General features: G+C 34.0%; 2 protein-coding genes across 2 annotated transcripts; one reads left to right on the top strand and one right to left on the bottom strand.

The window, feature by feature from the left end:
- The first annotated feature begins 9,499 nt into the window (after window positions 1-9,499).
- LOC109805510 (putative pectinesterase/pectinesterase inhibitor 24) lies at window positions 9,500-13,019 on the top strand. Its single transcript, XM_020367598.3, has 3 exons — window positions 9,500-10,040; window positions 10,948-11,448; window positions 11,962-13,019. The coding sequence occupies exons 1-3, from the start codon at window positions 9,500-9,502 to the stop codon at window positions 12,636-12,638; spliced, it is 1,719 nt and encodes a 572-aa protein (XP_020223187.2). The 3' UTR covers window positions 12,639-13,019.
- A 51-nt stretch (window positions 13,020-13,070) lies between these two features.
- Window positions 13,071-19,054, bottom strand: LOC109806585 (putative pectinesterase/pectinesterase inhibitor 47). The gene is made up of 3 exons (XM_020369038.3): window positions 18,250-19,054; window positions 14,460-14,811; window positions 13,071-13,963 (listed from the first exon to the last, which is right to left on the bottom strand). The coding sequence occupies exons 1-3, from the start codon at window positions 18,991-18,993 to the stop codon at window positions 13,269-13,271; spliced, it is 1,791 nt and encodes a 596-aa protein (XP_020224627.3). The 5' UTR covers window positions 18,994-19,054; the 3' UTR covers window positions 13,071-13,268.
- Window positions 19,055-19,278: the final 224 nt, after the last annotated feature.

The raw sequence follows: 19,278 nt of genomic DNA, 5'->3' as shown, positions 1-19,278 counted from the left end.
GTGTCCTTTCTTTCTTGGCTTGCTCTAAATTGACTTCTTGATCAAATGTTAACCAAAATTGGGAATTAGTGGTATAATTAAGTAATGATAATTAAATTCCAATTAATTACAAAAAAAATCATTTTAAAAGGAAGGTTAAGCTAGTTAAATGCTAAAAGAAAGTTAATTTTGTTAATGTAAAATGATCAATAATTATAATTATAAATTAACATTATTAGCATTCTTCAAACGAATAATTCTTCTTATTATCCTAATTTGCATTAAATTAGATTAATTAGTTGTTACACAAGCCCCTATGGATTCAATACTTGAACTTTTATACATTTTACTACTTGTGATAATTGGTACGGTTGCAAAAAGTCTAACAGTATCCAAGGCTAACCAGAGAGGCTCAAGCTCACTCAGCAAAGTTTTAAAGTGTTTATCAACAATGCCAAATTTCGTTGAGTTAGATAGGGCTCGTTGATTGAGAACACAAATTTTGGGTTGTAGGACCTTATACATTAAAGGCTCGAATGACAAGAAAGGTCTCATTGAGTGAGAATGCTTTGCATTTCCAATATGTAAGCACTCTTCAACATCATACAACCATTAAAACTTACATGTAATCCATCAAAACAACTTAAAACAATATTATCAAATCAATTCAAGCTTTGGATGACACATGCAACCTCTTGTTAAGTCTCAATTTTACCTCTTTTTGGATGAGACTTATTGAACAAATTCCACTCATCCTTTGAACCATTGCAATATAATTGTTCTCTTTTTGGTTCTTTTTGTGTGCAGATATAACTAACCCAAATTTAGCTAACAATACCTTAATACACCTCATTTTTTGTGCAGGATTGAGCTAGGGACTTGAGGATTGAAGACTCTTAGGATTGGAAACCTAAGAAGCTAAGGAGCAGAGAAGAGGTTCTGCGCCGGGCGCAAGGTGATCCGCGCCAGGCGAGCAAAACAGAGTATCTCACCTCTGGGAGCCATTGCGCCGGGCGTAATGTGAATTGCGCCGGGCTTGTCCTAAGGCAGAGAGTATCTGGAAGGCCCCGCGCCGGGCGCGAAGACTTATGCGCCGGGCGCGAAACCCTAATCTGACTCCCCAAGCTCGTATTTGAAGCCATTTTCGGGGGAGAAACCCCCATTCTCACATTGGGCGCCTCTAGGAGCTGCGGAAGGGATTCCCAGGGCTTGGGATCGTCCGTGTGCGGATCTTTCCTTCGGTTCTTCACTTCCTCTTCCATCTCTATTTTGTATTTGCCCTCTTTGTTGAGTGGTTTCACCCATTTTGTGGGGTTAGATGTAACCAACGTACTCTATTGTAATCTTTACGGTTTTAATGATATATATACATGTTGTTTTATTCTTTGTTGTGTTTGTTTCTATTCTTAATGCTTGCTTTGGATTGATCACCCTTTGCATGATTTAAGGTTCCATGGGTATTGGAAAATAACCTTTGAAACTAGTTCTGAAACATATGCCTAGTGGTGATTGTATCTAGGGATAGAGCTTGACCCATTAGTAGTCTTAAACCCTAGCCCGTAATGCGGGTGTAGATATTGGGTACTCAAGGGATTGATATTCAATATCCGCACCTAGGCTCTTTCTCTAAGGGATTAGGTTTGAGTAAACTCTTGGGTTGACTAAGCAATGAATTTAACAAGAGATTAAGGATACATTAGTGTTACGTTCGGTGAAATCTGACCCCCACAGCCTCACAATACCATTATCCCATTTCTACTCTTTCCCATTCTAAAACTAATCTCTTTATAGTTTTAACATTCCAATAGTCATGCTCTTCATCTCACATTTACATGACAAATTATAAATTGGAATTATTCTTTAGTCACGAATAGTCAATAAATGCTTATTTTACCTTCTAATCCCTGTGGATACGATATTTTTACTACTTGAACGGCCGGTATACTTGCCGTGTTTGAGACCGTTGATAGAATTAAACAAATTTACAAATATTAACAAAAGTGTTTCAACGGAATTCTCAACAAGTTTTTGGCGCCGTTGCCGGGGATTAGAATGGCGATTTAGTATTTGTAGCTATTTGTGACTTATTCTTTGTTTTTATTGTTATTTTTATTTGTGTGTTGGTAATGAATTGTTGAAGCTAACCTGTGTACTCTAGTCTTCAGCTTTCTCTTGTATGCAAGGTACTGCTCAAATTGGATTCACCAATCCTTCTGAGTCATTGTTGAGCAATCATGAGATTGCACACGGGGCAAAAAGGAACAAGAGCAACAAGAGGAGAAGGAGAATCAGAGCACTTCAAGTTGGTCACCGTCAGGCTCGGGACAGTAAACAAGCGCTTCCTGGGAGGCAACCCAGAGATCTGACTTTGTTTATGTGTTTGTCCTTTCATTCTGTTGTAGATTTTAGTGTTAATGTTTGTTATGCATGATTGTTTTGTGTACACGTTGTTTGTGTTATATGTTGGTTTGTGGTATGTATTGTTTTGTGTTAGATGTTGATTGTTAGAATCATGCTTGAGTGGGTAAATATAGGGTACATCTTGTTGGGAGTGTGAGGAAGAGGTAACTCTGTATCTAGGTGGAAATAAGGCCTCCTTTCAAAGCAAATTTAGGCAAAACTGACCATATCAGGGTTACGCGCCCGGCGCGATTTACCTCGCGCCCAGCGCAAGACTCGAATTATGGTCTCTGGAACCACCACGCCGGGCACAATTGGAATTGCGCTCAGCGCGACATCAGTCACGCCCGGCGCGATATCAGAGTTGAAACCTCTATTATTTTTTTACTGATAACAAGTCCGGCGCGCCTGTGTCGCGCCCGGCGCGCACTCTCCTGATACCCCATGTTTATCTATTTTCAATCATGCTTCTTTGTGTTTGTTTGTTGTGCTTAATTTTGGTCTAAGGATGTTCTTCATCTTGGTTATAACTGCATGGTCATCACTATGTATACATTTTTGTGCTCACCATTCTTTTTCATGCTTATACTCCGCGACCACTCTTGGTTTCTAGGACTTTCAGGCATATACTGGTTGGCCTGGGGACCAGGCTCCTAAGTTTGGGGGAGTGGAGCTGCTGATGCAGACGGAGCCGTTGATGGTGGAGCAACCCCTAAAGATGATGATGACCAGACCCCATAGATGGAAGCAGATGGAGCTCACCTTAGTTTGCCTTTGTTTCTTGCAATTTATTTTTCTGTCTTTTATTTTCAGTATTTTAACTATTTTTATATCTATCTCTTTTGGTGATTACTCTGTTGGTTCTTTTTGTGAATAGTCTGCCTTAGCATGGTTTTTAATCTTGTTGATACTTGTTTTGCTTGTGGTCGATTCTGGATTATAGTTTGCTTGATGTTTATGGTGTGTGTACCTTAGACATTTTCAAGTCACATTAGATCTTTAGTTCATGACTAGTTGCATACGGGTTTCAATGTTGATCATAGAACTGAGCTGAGTTTGATAGTTTGTGGATGCATAGCCGGATGAGGTTTGAGCCTAAATACCTATGAGTGAACTACGCTTAGGTTGCATGATAGACTTTGCTTGAGTTTCCCTGGTGGTGTGCTTATGTTGTGCACTTATATGATCAAGGCATTCACATTTCCATCTTTTGTTAACCATCTAAGCCAAAAAGCCATCTCCACTCTTCACTTGACCCATACCTTTCTAAGCCTAAACACCACACCTTCCACTTGTCCCAAACCATGAAAAATTAACCATAACCCTTGCTTTGGTTAAGAGAGCAAACTGATGACATCAAATAAGTTTGGGGGAGTTGAAGAATGGGAAATTTTGGGAAGAAGAAAGTATGTGGTCAGCCATTACAAAACAAAATAAATAAATAAAAAAAAAAAGAAAAAAAAAAGAGAAAAACAAAGCAAAACAAAAACAAAAATATTAAGATGCAAAAATGTAAATATGCATCTCATAAAGGCTAATGGCTTGGATCCGGTTAGGGGCATGTGCTTAATTGTTGTAATGGGGTATGGAGAGGGACATCATTGAAAAATCTTATTTGCTCTCTTAAGCTATAGCACCTTCAATCCTTGAAAAACCATAAAACTGCTACCGCTTGACCCTGCTTGACCCAGATTGCCCTAATAAAGACCTTGTGATAAGTGTCTGCATTTGTTTTACCACTGGTTTCATTTGGAAACGAAGAGCAAAGTTGAATCATGTGGCGTGAGTAGTAGACTAGAGAGAAACACTCACCCTGATACACTAGTGTGCATAGAGAGAAACATTTTCCTAGTGAGGATGCATACACAGATAGTCATTACTCTTCTCAGCTCTTTGATCTCTTTTGAAACCTTTGTTTGCACCTTGTCATGTTCTATTGCAATAATTGTGATTGGAAATTCATCTGAGGTTCATGCTTGCGAAAAGAAGATACAAGTGAACTAGGATGTAGAAATTGACTCACTTGCATTGTTTGTTATCTGCTAGATTAATTACCTTTTGCTTGAGGACAAGCAAGGTTCTAAGTTTGGGGGAGTTGTTAAGTCTCAATTTTACCTCTTTTTGGATGAGACTTATTGAACAAATTCCACTCATCCTTTGAACCATTGCAATATAATTGTTCTCTTTTTGGTTCTTTTTGTGTGCAGATATAACTAACCCAAATTTAGCTAACAATACCTTAATACACCTCATTTTTTGTGCAGGATTGAGCTAGGGACTTGAGGATTGAAGACTCTTAGGATTGGAAACCTAAGAAGCTAAGGAGCAGAGAAGAGGTTCTGCGCCGGGCGCAAGGTGATCCGCGCCAGGCGAGCAAAACAGAGTATCTCACCTCTGGGAGCCATTGCGCCGGGCGTAATGTGAATTGCGCCGGGCTTGTCCTAAGGCAGAGAGTATCTGGAAGGCCCCGCGCCGGGCGCGAAGACTTATGCGCCGGGCGCGAAACCCTAATCTGACTCCCCAAGCTCGTATTTGAAGCCATTTTCGGGGGAGAAACCCCCATTCTCACATTGGGCACCTCCAGGAGCTGCGGAAGGGATTCCCAGGGCTTGGGATCGTCCGTGTGCGGATCTTTCCTTCGGTTCTTCACTTCCTCTTCCATCTCTATTTTGTATTTGCCCTCTTTGTTGAGTGGTTTCACCCATTTTGTGGGGTTAGATGTAGCCAACATACTCTATTGTAATCCTTACGTTTTCAATGATATATATATTTGTTGTTTCATTCATTGTTGTGTTTGTTTCTTTGCTTAATGCTTGCTTTGGATTGATCACCCTTTGCATGATTTAAGGTTCCATTGAGTATTGGGAAATACCTTTGAAATTAGTTCTGGAACATATGCCTAGTGGAGATTGTATCTAGGGATAGAGCTTGACCCATTAGTAGTCTTAAACCCTAGCCCGTAATGCGGGTGTAGGTATTGGGTACTCAAGGGATTGATATTCAATATCCGCACCTAGGCTCTTGCTCTAAGGGATTAGGTTTGAGTAAACTATTGGGTTGACTAAGCAATGAATTTAACAAGAGATTAAGGATACATTAGTGTTACGTTCGGTGAAATCTGACCCCCACAGCCTCACAATACCATTATCCCATTTCTACTCTTTCCCATTCTAAAACTAATCTCTTTATAGTTTTAACATTCCAATAGTCATGCTCTTCATCTCACATTTACATGACAAATTATAAATTGGAATTATTCTTTAGTCACGAATAGTCAATAAATGCTTATTTTACCTTCTAATCCCTGTGGATACGATATTTTTACTACTTGAACGGCCGGTATACTTGCCGTGTTTGAGACCGTTGATAGAATTAAACAAATTTACAAATATTAACAAAAGTGTTTCAACGGAATTCTCAACACCTCTAAAAGTCAAGAATCAACAACTTTAAGTTTTTGGTTCAACAACAGAAAAAAAACACCAACTTTCAGCACACGTTCAAACTCAACATATAAGTCACAAATGGGTGAATAAAAAAAATATACAACTTTAAAGAATCAAACAACAAGTTTTCCTTACTTCAAACAACTTACCAGAAACTAAAATAAAAGGGGAAGAAGTAAAACACCAAACCTTCTAGGGTTGGATTCTCTCCTCAAAATCCAAGCACCATAAGGCTTGAACCAACTTTTGAGACTTGATCTCAACTTTAGAGAAAGGTAAAGATGCTTCAAAAGGGATCCAATGTAGAGATGTTCTTCCTAGTCTTAGAACTCCCATCTCTAAGATTTTTGAAAATGAACTTATAAAGTTTCAATTTCTAGAAACCTTTATATACTTCTCACCCTTCTTGATCAAACTTGAATTCAAGTCCAATGACTCATGACAACAACCTAACTTTCAAGGATTCTTAAATCCTCAAAGGTCTATTGACAACTAAAACACAACTATCAATGTCAAACAACATATATCAGCACATGATATAAACATGCATATATGAAAGAAAAGTTATTGAAGATATAAGATTTGATGTAAGTTTTTAGACTTATACCTGATGTTAACAAATTTTGACTTATAATATATATATATATATATATATATATATATATATATATATATATATATATATATATGATCATAAGTATAATATCATACACATAATTCAACGATTAGATCATTCAAATTTAAATTATTGACGATGTAAGATTTGGTGTAAGTTTTTATACTAACACTTAATGTCAATAGATCTTGACTCATATAAAATATGTGTATGTATGTATGTATATATGTATATACATATGTGTGTGTGTGTGTTTGTATGTATGTATGTATATGTGTGTGTGTATGCACGCACATAGAGAGATGAGAGATTCACTCACTTCAAGAAAAAATCTTTGTAGACTTGTTCTACTAAATAACTCATGTTCTATATCAAATTTCAATAATCCAACCATTAAATTAAAAGTTCTTAATGTGTATTCTTACTCTCTCTCTCTCTCTCTCTCTCTATATATATATATATATATATATATATAATCCAATTGTTAATTTAAGAGTTTTTAATGCATAGATCAAGTCTATAAATTTTTAATTAAAAAGTTTGAAATTTATTTGATACTTTGTTTTATTAATTCAAATTGATAAATAATCATAAAAACATTTTATATGTTTATTTGATTTTAGACAACGAAGCACCTAGGGGTGGGTATACGAACCAGTCCGACCCGTTTAAGGTCTGATCCGTAAAACTCGCGTTTTATATGGGCTGGATAAGTCCGGTCGATAAAATAAATGGACTTGTTTTTTAAGTCCGTATCCAGCCCACCAAAATTCACGGATAAAGGACCGGTTCGCGGGCCTAAATAATGGTTAAAAAAAATAAATTTTTAAAAAATAAAAATACATAATATTAGAAGAAAAAAATATTTTTTTTATTTATAAGCTAAATTTTATCATACTAAAATTTATCAATAGTTAAAATGGTTTAAAATATTAAAATAAAAATAATTACAAATATTTAAATAATAGTACCAAACTTTCAATAATAAAAGCATCAAAATGTCATAAAAATAATTCAAATGACAAATGCATACCAACTAAACATAATTTTAATGTCATAATAATTTAAAAAATTAAATATACAACTTAATATTAAAATTGAAATATTTAAAAATATTAATTAATGAAGTCCACGGACTAGCCCGCGAGTCCGCAGATTAAATCTGCCAAGTCCGCGGACACGGGCTGGGCTCAAAAATTAAACATAGTCATACAAATTTGCAAAAAAATGGGTTCGTTATCTGCGAAATCTGCGGGCTTACGGACCTGTTTGCGAACTCAGGTCTATCTACCCACCCCTAGAAGTACCACATGTTTTTTAAATTTTTTAAAAATTTAAAAATTTGATCTATACATTAAGAATTTTTCATTCAACAATTCGTTCTTAAAATTTGACATAAAATATAAATTATTGAATGAAGCAAGTTTATCAAGTAGATCTCTCCTTATGTGTGTGTATAATACACACACATTTTGTCACATATATATAAAGGCAATTTTTTTATTTTAGTGTACATATTATTTTATTTTTGACAATTTTAACCTTTTATAAAGTTGTATGAAATGCATGATAATAATAAATAAATGATAGAAAAATCATTTTGTATAAAAATTTTCTTTAAAACTAACTGTAACTGCATAGGACTCCCATTAACATGTGTGTATTCAAGGAAAACACTACGTACGAAGGCATGAAGTAACTTTTCATGATAATAAACAAAAGAAAAGGTTAACACAATTATTAAAAAAAATTCTATGAAGTTTAATAAATTGATTACCATTTAATGTAAGATTAAAACTTATTAATAATTTAATTGATTAATTCAATCAAAAATATACTCCTGTTATTATAATAAAATCAATTATTACTGTAATCAAATATAATATATTTTTATAAATTAAAAAGAATGATGAAATGAAGACAGATTAGAATTAAAAATAAAAGCTATCTCTTTTTATTCCAAGTGTTATAATGAAGGTTTGAATTACTTTTTTTCTTCTTGCAACTTTAAAATATGCACATTTTAAGTTTTTCAAAATTATTTCAATATTCGAAAAACAAATATGTAAAACTCCTTGAATCATTTTTAATTAACGAGGTGCCACACACACATGTATAACTTAAACTAAAAATAAAATAAAAAAATGAAACTGGTGGTCAACCAGTTACGATGCAACACGCTCTAACATGTCATGCACTCCATTTAAACATAAATACAACATTGAGTTATTAGTGCCTTGCACGTATAAATTGTGTCGCGTGCTACCAAACTCTTCCTTACACTAACATATAAGTGTCCAATGTCAATTTATTTATGATAACCATCATCGACAACCTAATTTTTTTTTTTTACAGAAAATCCAATATTCAATCTTTGCTGCGGATTAAAATCTTTAGTATCAAGAACAGTTACAATACTTAAAAAAAAATTAAAAAAAAAATTTGATCCATTTAATTGTAAGGTGGCAATACCCTTACAAACACAAAACAAAACAAAAAATGTTAATGTATCATATAGATATATATATATTATTATGTCTTAGAATAGTGGATTAAATCTAACTCAATCTTACAAAACTGGCTAGTAAGATGAGGGTTGCTTTCTACTTATATACTATTTAATTGCTCAATCTTTAGTGTAGGTGACTCTTTTTTTAATGATTTAGGATTGGCGACTTGAATACACCCCTCATACCCATGATGCATGTATCAATAAACGGTATGTGCCCTTTTTATTTTATTTGACGGGACTTGAATACACCCCTCATGCCCATGTATGAATGAATAGAATGTGACCTATTTTTATGAATCTAGGACAACTCTAATACCATTTTAGAATAGTGGATTAAGCCTAACTCAACCCTACAAAACTGGTTAGTAAGGTGAGGGTTGCTTTCTACTTGTATACTATTTAATTGCCTAATCTCTAGTCGACGTAGGAGTTGGATTTTTTCCAATATTATGTGTGTACCATTGTGTATATATTCTTTCAAAAACTTGTTACTTCCCATTCCTGCTTCAACAATCTTGAGGACACAAAGTAGCACAAGCCTTGAGCATGTATCCCTTCAGATCCTACGGGAAAGTTGATGAGCACGAGCAAATGGTGTTGGAGGCAAGGAGAAAAACCCGAAAGAGAATCACAATCATAAGCTTGTCCTCAATAGTGCTAGCAGGTGTTGTGTTTGCTGCAGTATTTGGCATTGTTAGCACCACTCGTGACACCTCACAAGGTGTCAGTGATGCTCAATCTGTGAGCAATTCGGTGAAGGCTGTTTGTGATGTGACATTGTACAAGGACTCGTGCTATAGCAGCCTTGGTTCTGTTGTGGACTCGGGGCAGGTTCGGCCTGAGGAGCTGTTCATGTTGTCAATGAAGGTGGCATTATCTGAAGTGTCCAAAGCTGTTGATTATTTCAGTGATCATGATCATGGTGTTTTCAAAGGGTTGAAGGGTGGCAGGAATAAGGAGGCTTTGAAAAATTGTAGGGAGCTTTTGGGTCTTGCACTTGATCATCTGAATAGCTCTTTGACATCCGGGGAAAACTCTTCACTTCTTGATGTTTTTGAGGATCTTCAAACGTGGATAAGTGCTGCAGGTACCATATATTAATTATAAGCATATTATAGTCATAATTTATACAGATACATCACACATTCACACCCCTTTTGTTTATACTATTCAAACACCTTTTTATTTCATGGTGAAATGAAGAGAGTAATTCGAATTTGGGTTTTAGTTTATCACTCCTCCTTTTTACCATAAAAGGTGAGGGTGAAAGGGTGGTGTACAAAAAATGAGTAATGAAATGTAGGAATGGTACACATCACCTGACTTATTTGCTGAGTAACTTTCATCTATTTGTTTTAAAACATAGTCTTCATTAGAGTATATTTAGATACAAGTTTAGAATTACTTTTAAGGATTTTTTATTTTTAAAAATAAATTCTTTATTTTTAGTAGAGAAATAAAAAAAAAAAAATAAAAAACTCATCTAAACTATATCTATATAGACTCTTTATTAATTACTAATCAGTTTTTCTTAATGTTAAATGGTTTTAAAGTATTGCCTTGACCAACTTTTCTTAATGTGAATTGGTTTTAAAACATTGCCCAACTTAAATGTAGTTTCAAAATAGAATCTAACTTGTTATCAAGAGCCTTTGATCCATTTTTGGTTATTCTTCAGTTTCAGCAGCTTGATCATCTAACATGAAAAAAAACAATTTTTGTTTTAATTTTTGGTCATACTATAAATTTATTTTGTTCCACTTTTCATCCTATCTTTTTACTCGTGTAATCATGTTACTGGAGTTGGAGCATGCACAGTGTAGCTAGCCTATTTGGTTGACCTAGAGAGAAAAACAAGCAACTAGAACTACTCCAATCAGATTTCATCGTAAAATCACCGAATTAGACTACTCGGAGCTAGGGTGCACTCTTGTGACCCTTTTAGTTTTACTTGATAATAACTTTATAATCTGTTTTTTTGTGTGCTTAAATAGGTACATATCAGCACACTTGCATTGAAGGCTTCGAAAATGAAAAAGTAGCACTTAAGTCAAGAGTAGTAAGCTATCTTAAAAACTCTACACAGTTCACAAGCAACAGTCTAGCCATCATCACCTGGATCAACAAGGCTGCAACCACACTGAACTTGCGGCGATTATTGAATTTACCTCATCAGAATGAAGCACCAGAATGGCTTCATCCAAAAGATAGGAAGCTGCTTCTAATAGAGGATTTGAAGAAAAAAGCTAACATTGTTGTGGCCAAAGATGGCAGTGGGAAATATAAGAAGATTTCTGATGCACTTAGACATGTCCCTGATAAGAGTGACAAGAGAACTGTGATCTATGTGAAGAGAGGGGTTTACTATGAAAATGTGAGGGTAGAGAAGACCAAATGGAATGTGATGATTATTGGTGATGGTATGACTTCTACTATTGTGTCTGGAAGGCGTAACTTTGTGGATGGCACACCAACATTTTCAACAGCAACATTTGGTACGTAATTATATTCATTCAGTTTGTGTTTAGATACATTTTTTGTCCCTATAAATTTTCTCTGAATTTTGTTTTAGTCCATACAGTTTATTTTTGTCAAGGAATTGATCCCTGATGTTGGAACCAAATCCTAAATGTACACACCATGGAAGGAACCAAGAAACTATAGGGACTCAAAACAAAGCCTTTAAAGTATAATGACCACAATCATAATTGAGAAAAACAATAGTGACTAAAAAAATATTTAAACTAAGTGTTAAATTAGAATGCCTTGATCATGTAAAATCTTTTTATTCTGTCTTCAAATCACAGGTTGTTATGTACGTTAACTTTGTTATTTTGTAATAACATCTTAAAAGTAACACTTTCCTGATTGGTAGATAATATAAATTAACATAGCATGAAAGTTAAACTCTTAAACTACTTAGACTAAAAATTTAATGTGTATCTTTTCATAACACAGTTTGGTTAACTGGCAAATATTTTCTCTTTGAATTGTTGGGGTGCAATCAGCTGTATTTGGAAGGAATTTCATAGCTAGAGATATGGGTTTTCGCAACACAGCTGGTCCACAGAAGCATCAAGCAGTGGCACTAATGACAAGTGCTGATCAAGCAGTTTACTATAGGTGTCACATTGATGCATATCAGGACACTCTCTATGCTCATTCCAACCGCCAATTCTACAGAGAATGCAACATTTATGGCACAGTTGATTTCATTTTTGGAAATTCTGCAGTTGTGATCCAAAACTGTAATATTAGGCCAAAGTTACCTATGCATGGCCAGCAGAACACAATCACAGCTCAGGGAAAATTTGACCCTAACATGAAAACTGGCATCTCCATTCAATATTGCAACATTTCACCCTTTGGAAACTTGAGTTCTGTCCAGACTTATCTTGGAAGACCCTGGAAGAATTACTCAACCACAGTGTACATGAGATCCAGAATGGAAGGTTTTGTGAACTCCAATGGCTGGTTACCATGGACAGGGAACTCAGCACCAGACACCATTTTCTATGCAGAATTTCAGAATGTTGGACCAGGTGCTTCAACAAAGAATAGGGTCAAGTGGAAGGGTTTGAGAAACATTACCAGTAAACAAGCCACAAAATTTACTATCAAGGCTTTTCTACAAGGAGACAGATGGATTTCTGCATCAGGTGCCCCATTTAAGTCTGATCTGTGACATTCAATAACCATAATATTCAATTTGCATTGATCCCTTTGTCAAAATTGTTTGTACTTTTTGTTAGTTTTTCCTTTCCCATGCTCTTCTTGATTTGTATTATTAATTTGACATCGTATAATAATTCATTTAATTTGACTAATTATTTCCCTTAATACCATGTTTTCAACATTCTGTGTCTCTTTCTCTCAAGTTTCTTTCCCTTGGAGACAATCATGGTGATTGGTGAGTAAAAGGAATCTTCTGGTGAATAATATTCTTAAGAATTGGTTTTAACCGAGTCTAACTATGTCACCATCAAGTAATCCATGTAGCCGAGTTCACTTAGTAGGATAAGACTATTACTGCTGCTGTCGTTATTGTTGGAGACAAGCATGCAACTCTACACTCATCTAGAAGTAAAATAAAGGATACATTAGAATATAAGAATCATTGTAAACCAACTTTCCTAAATGCTTTCCAAAATATTATTTCAGATAACTTGTACATATTCTTATTAAGACTTGAATTTTCATCAGAACATTTATGCCTCTCATCCCTTTTGGATGCTTAGAAGGAAAACCATATAGTTACATTACATCTAACAAATAATGAATCAAATTTATTTTTTCAATCTAAACTTTCAGTTGTCTATCTCAGTAGTCCTTCAGTGTAAGGAATATCTGTGTCAGGAAGCCATGTATTTCCTAGAGTAAAATTAAGGACAGTAAAGTTCCAAGCTTGAGTAGCATTCAACAGAAAGTAACCAGGCCATTGTACTCTATTGCTTGTGTTAGAACCAGGTCCATAGTTGTTGAACTCACCATAAAAGAGGGTGTCTAACCCAACTGTACCATTCCACTCTAGCCATCCAGCAGGATGAATTACATCTCCAATGTATGACTGCAGATAGACAGTCCTTGAATACACCTTCCACGGCCGGCCTAAGTAACTCGGCGTCGAATTCAAGCTTGCTGCCAAGTCTGGTGCAGCATCAATTGTGCAGTTTTGGATTGAAATGCCAGTGTTTTGATTCGGATCAGTTCTTCCTTGTGCTGTCACAGCATTCTTCTGGTTTGGCAATGGTTTTCTGGCATAGATGTTACAGTCTTGGAAGACCACTGCTGCGTTGCCGAAAATGAAGTCCACAGTGCCATAGATGTCACATTCCCTATAGAATTGCCTCAAAGAGTGAACATAGAGTGTGTCTTGGTATCCTTCAAAGCTGCAACGGTAGAATGTGGAGAGGTCAGCATTGTTCCTCACTGCCACTGCTTGGTGCTTTTCAGGTCCAGCTGTGTTTCTAAATGTGACATCCACTGCTGTAAATCTTTCTCCAGCAACAGCTACAACACAACCAAATATAGCATTGATTCAGCAAATTTAGTATAAAAAGGGAAGTTGTTAATGTAACTGACTAGAAAGATCCCTATACTATTATAACACAAGAATAAGTAAAGCTTTATTTTTATGCGGTATCAATGTAAATAAAAAAAATAAAAAAATAAAAAATAAAAAAAGCTGCATAGTCAAATAATCAGAAATTATTATCAATGACTTTTAGAATAATTACTGTAAAAGTCAATAAACTTACTATACATGATAATTTGTGATGGAATGATAATATAAAACCCTTTTACATTGTTTGCGCAAAGACTATTTACTCTACATTTTAACCCGCTAATAAATTATTTAGCAGAAAAATCTGCAAAAATATAATTAATGTTAACATATTACTAATGCAAATTTTTTTGGTGTAAGTGAAAATCTCAGGAATAGTTTTTTTTAATAACACTTGACTTGTTTGCAAATGAGGAGAGTTGGAAAGCATAAAGGACTTACCAAAGGTGGAAGAATTGAAAGTTGTCCAACCATCTATGACACTATGGTTCCCTGTGATGATAGTCTTGTTAATACCATCTCCCACTAGCAATATATTCTTCTTTTCTTTGGGAATAACTACATATTCCTCATAGTATCCCTCTCTAACATAGACAAGAAAATAGCCATCTTCAGGCTTTGTGTTATTGGGTGCAGCAGCAATAGCCTCTCCAATGGAGGTGTAGTTGTCTATTCCATAATGGCTCACAATCACAAAGTCGTGTAATAAAATTCCTTGGCTTCCGCTTTCCTTAAGAATCCTTTCAGGTCTTGTACAATTGGATTTGGAGCAACTGTACTTTGTGCGAAGAAGCTGCAACAAAATAATATTTCAATTTTAGCCTTTCAGCGAACACTTTTATGCATTTAATATGTATAATCAAATTTAACTATGATTAAGTAACACCAAGAGTAAATTCATGCATAAATTATTACAACACAACTTCATTGTTTCTTGCCAAATACTAAGGCCATATGATCGATTTATATATTATGTATTTTGTAGGCTGTAACATTCATAATTGTTTGCCAGACATAGGAAGTTCATGATACATATGAAATGTTCCATTTTCTTTCTGATATTTTTATTATTGATATTATTGAGCATACCTTCGGAAAATTTTGTTTTCAAGTTCCTTATTAATATAAGGTAGCTAAGTAATGGAGAGTGGCAGAATTTTTTCTAAGCAAGCTTGATATGAAAGTTGTGACAATAATTGAAATTAATCTTAAATGTTTATGGTTTTAAAAATTGTCATGAAACATGTTATATTGTTGTCCACCATACACACAGATGTCTCCACATTGAAGAAATATTGTTCATTTTGAGTTTACACTTTCATACTTTTGTTTTTAGTTATCACTCAAAATATATCTTATCAATGAAGACAATTGTGTGTATATAAATCTATATTCATTCTCTTATTCGAATGATGTGAGATTTTGGTTGCATGAACAAACTTTCTCATGAATTGATGAGCAAATTTTTTATCATTTATGAAACTTTGTAACAACTAGAATCTTTTCTCATGAATTGATGAGCAAAATAAAGACAAGTTCACGTTGATACATGATACATATAATGGTATGTAGCAAATAAAAGTTCGATAACACGTGCATGATGTGGTGCCAATGGCATAAACGATCAAGAATCCACGTGACTGATCATGAAGTTGTTATACATATGTCAAGGAATTCACGTTAAAAACAGAGGAAAACAGAGCGTACTAGTTTGACCTGTGCTCAACCCATGTAAGCATCAAGCATGTGATTGACTTAAACTATCATTGCATTTTAAACTAAAAAAGTTCGTCTTAGAAGTTGAAACTAGATAAGTCAAATGTTTGAGTTTATGTAAGTTGAATTTTTCACTCCATGTGATACGATACTAGATAAGTATATCATAATGACGTCAAATATAGATTGTGTGGGTTTTGTCTTGTATAAATAGAACAGAGGATTGACCTTTAATTACGCCATTTCTCATTAAAATTACCCTATTAGTCTATTAATGTTTGAAAGGGTGTGAAGAAATACAAAGGGAAGGTATGAATTAAAAAAAAAAGTATTATCCTCCCCTTTCCCATGCCAAATATAAAATAGTTATCATGTTTAGGGTATGGAATGGAAATTGGAATATATATACAAGTGTGTGAGACATACTACTCAAACTCAATTTTTTTGTTCCCATGCAAAATAGTTTTTTACTTTTATTGTAAAGTTTGTTAACTATTATTCTGGTTTCATATCTACTAATGTTTTAGTTTTTTTTTTAAAAAAAAATTATTGATGTTTGACAAATCAAAAATATTAATTAGTTTTTCAACTATATCCCTATTTAACAAGTTTTAAATTTTTTTTTTTTTTATCTATTTCAAAATAGTGGTTTATCAATTGTTACAATAGTGATTCACTTATATTCATATTTAACAATTATTACAATAGTGACTTTTCAAAAGTAATCGAATATTAATTAAGGGTATTATAGTAAAAATACAACAATATTTTACATGTATTAAATGTTCTATGACATGTGTTCATTTATCTTAAAAAATCAAACATCAGTTGATATATAATAGATATATATAGAACAACGAATGGGGTACTTTTAAGACAAAAGTTGTTACACAGCAAAATGTTTATAACAGCTATTGAAATCTCTTTAGAGGAAGATTTTGTCTTACGAAAAGAATAAGCTTTTGACTGAAACAAGAGCCCACGAGAACATGTTATGGTAATTTAAATCGATCAAGTTGTATGTTTTCTTGTTCTAAGAAATATAAAAGTGATCATCACATAAGAAAAATTGAAGAAATTTTTGTTTACTATCCGAGTAGCTAGTAAAGAAACCGTATGTACCGAAAAGTAAAGAAAAGAATTAATTCTGGAATAGAAGAGGACATACTTCAAGAGACTTACTAAAAGTCAAATTCTTTCTAATAAGGCAGATAAAGAAATGGACTAGACAAAGGTTAAACTAAAATCAAATAAACCAATAAAAACTATGGGAATTTAGTTTATAGTTAACTGAAAAGCATGCGCGAATTATAATCAAATTCTCACAAAAAAAAAAACAATTAAAATCCTTTAAATAAAAAAAATTTAACCAATCAATGTTGGCTCAAAAATGACTCAATTAATGGACGTTAAATCGGAACCCATAGATCATAAATTCGTCTCGCATGCAAATAAAAACAATTAATTATTCTAAACTGTATTGATATATATATATATATCAACAAGATAAGACGTATATGAATAATAGTCTCTCGCTACCTGTCTTACTTGAAAAATATTTGCTTCGTATTCATCTACATATCTATATGAATATCCATTAAACGAGTACCCGTGTATATGTGAGCATCTAAAGATATTTGTGGATATTTAATTTAAAAATAAATAATTTTTCAAAAATATTTTAGTAATAATTTTTATTTATTTTAATAATTTCTTTAAAAATAATAGTTTAAAAGACAAAACTTAAATTATTCAAATATTATACATAATTTTATTAATCAAGATTTTTTAATTTAAAACTAAATTTATTTATTAAAGTATTTCATTCTCATAAATTTAAACAAATTTAACATGTAATTATATAATTAAATATTAACAAATACTTACATATACAAGTACTATATACCCATCTCATTAACAATATTTATCTTTTAGCCATAAATATACACAGGTAAGGATTTGTTTTTCACATTCCTACCTCTATATCCAGTATAAAGACCAATAATTTGAAGTTTTGATGTGTCGGTGACGCAAGTAGTAGGAAATAGATCTAACTTCTTCCATAGCTACCGTGTTCTTTTTAAAACTTTGTACTTTATTATTCAGTGAAATTCAATTTTTTCTAATTTTAAAACTAGTTAAATTCACGTAACCTTCAACACATACAAAAGAATTTATGAAAAAAAAAAAGGTATTAGAGTAAAGAAATTATTGTATACTCTTATACTATCATGTTTATATGTGTATATATAGTCCAATTTTACAAGATAGAATTAAAACTCAAATATATATTATGTGGGGGATTGATCTAGGTTATAGACAGGCATGCATAGTTTTTTGGGTGTGATTAGAATTAAAGTTAAAATTTTACCTCATTAATAACATGCATAAATATATAGTAGTGAAACATGTATTAAATGCAAGTGTATAGCACCAATTAAATTTTGTCCAAACCAAAATAGTAGTCATTAAAATAGGTATATACTAGAAGTGAGAAAGAAGGAATGATAATTACCTTGATGAGCTTCTCAAGTGGTTGCCTAACCTTGAAGGCCTTGGTGGGAAGACCATGTTTGCGGGTCCTATTCCTCTTGAGGTTTTTGTCAAGAGCCTGAGTGACCAACCCAAGTGACACACTGTACAACTGCGTCACATCCTTGAGTGGCACGGCAAGAGCATTGGCAATGCTGCTTTTGGTCACAACCAACCCATCATAGCACGTGTAGTGGTTCGTGGCCACAGCACTGAGGTAGCTCTCGATTTTCTCAACAAGTTCTGAGTCTGATGAGCCAGCAGATTTCAGCTCCTCGGAGATTGACACCAAGTAATCCACGTTGAGTTGGTTGAGATCTCTGCAGTCACCAAGTGATGCAATCTCAGCATGGTTCAATGATGATGATTGGTGGCGTTGGAGAAAGTCCTCAAACACCTTGGCTAGTTTCCTTGCCTGTTTCAGGCTTTGTTTTATGGAGAACTTGCCGTAGCCATAAGGGTCAGAAGGTGAGGAACGAATGGCTGAGATGATGGAACGGCATAGTTTTGGATATAGTGTGCCTTTGCATGCAACAGAAGGAGAAGGAGTAGAAGTAGAAGGTGGAGTTTGAGATTGAGATTGAGATTGAGCTAAGAGTAATGGTGCTGCTAAGAGGAAGAGAAAGAGAAGGTAAAAAAATGGTGGGGGTGACATTGTTTTGATGAGATCTAATGTGGGGTTTGTGACTTGTGTTGTGAATGTGTGTTTTGGCATGATGATGAGCATTTATAGGGAGAGAGGGGGAAGCGTAAATGCGCGTAGGGAATTATTAAAAGTGGAGAAATAGTAGTAGAGAGTGTGGGGTGTGTCGGTGTGAGTGTACATGGTTGAATGGTTGTACAATGAATGCATGTTGCAGAACAAAGGAACGTGCAAGGAAAGGTTTTAACTAATGCTAAGGTTGCCATAGATATGATGCTAATTAGGTAGGTACTCTAGTAATGAAGTACATGTTTGTTGGTTTTCTACACTTGCATTTAGTATTACCATTTGGTACAACAATCATTAGTT

Source organism: Cajanus cajan, chromosome 10, assembly GCF_000230855.2.
Source record: "Cajanus cajan strain Asha chromosome 10, NIPB_CcT2T_4, whole genome shotgun sequence".
Lineage (NCBI taxonomy): Eukaryota > Viridiplantae > Streptophyta > Magnoliopsida > Fabales > Fabaceae > Cajanus > Cajanus cajan.
The sequence above is the reverse complement of the archived record's forward strand: the minus strand, read 5'-3'. Positions and strand labels throughout refer to the sequence as shown.

What these genes read in the sequence shown, in the direction of transcription:
- LOC109805510 (XM_020367598.3), top strand. Translation starts at nt 9,500, where the DNA reads ATGTATCCCTTCAGATCCTACGGGAAAGTTGATGAGCACGAGCAAATG. An exon ending in AACGTGGATAAGTGCTGCAG is followed by an intron (nt 10,041 to 10,947) that starts GTACCATATATT and finishes GTGCTTAAATAG; the next exon opens with GTACATATCAGCACACTTGC. An exon ending in ATTTTCAACAGCAACATTTG is followed by an intron (nt 11,449 to 11,961) that starts GTACGTAATTAT and finishes GGGTGCAATCAG; the next exon opens with CTGTATTTGGAAGGAATTTC.
- LOC109806585 (XM_020369038.3), bottom strand. Translation starts at nt 18,993, where the DNA reads ATGCTCATCATCATGCCAAAACACACATTCACAACACAAGTCACAAAC. An exon ending in CACTTGAGAAGCTCATCAAG is followed by an intron (nt 14,812 to 18,249) that starts GTAATTATCATT and finishes ATTTTGTTGCAG; the next exon opens with CTTCTTCGCACAAAGTACAG. An exon ending in TTTCAATTCTTCCACCTTTG is followed by an intron (nt 13,964 to 14,459) that starts GTAAGTCCTTTA and finishes GTTGTGTTGTAG; the next exon opens with CTGTTGCTGGAGAAAGATTT.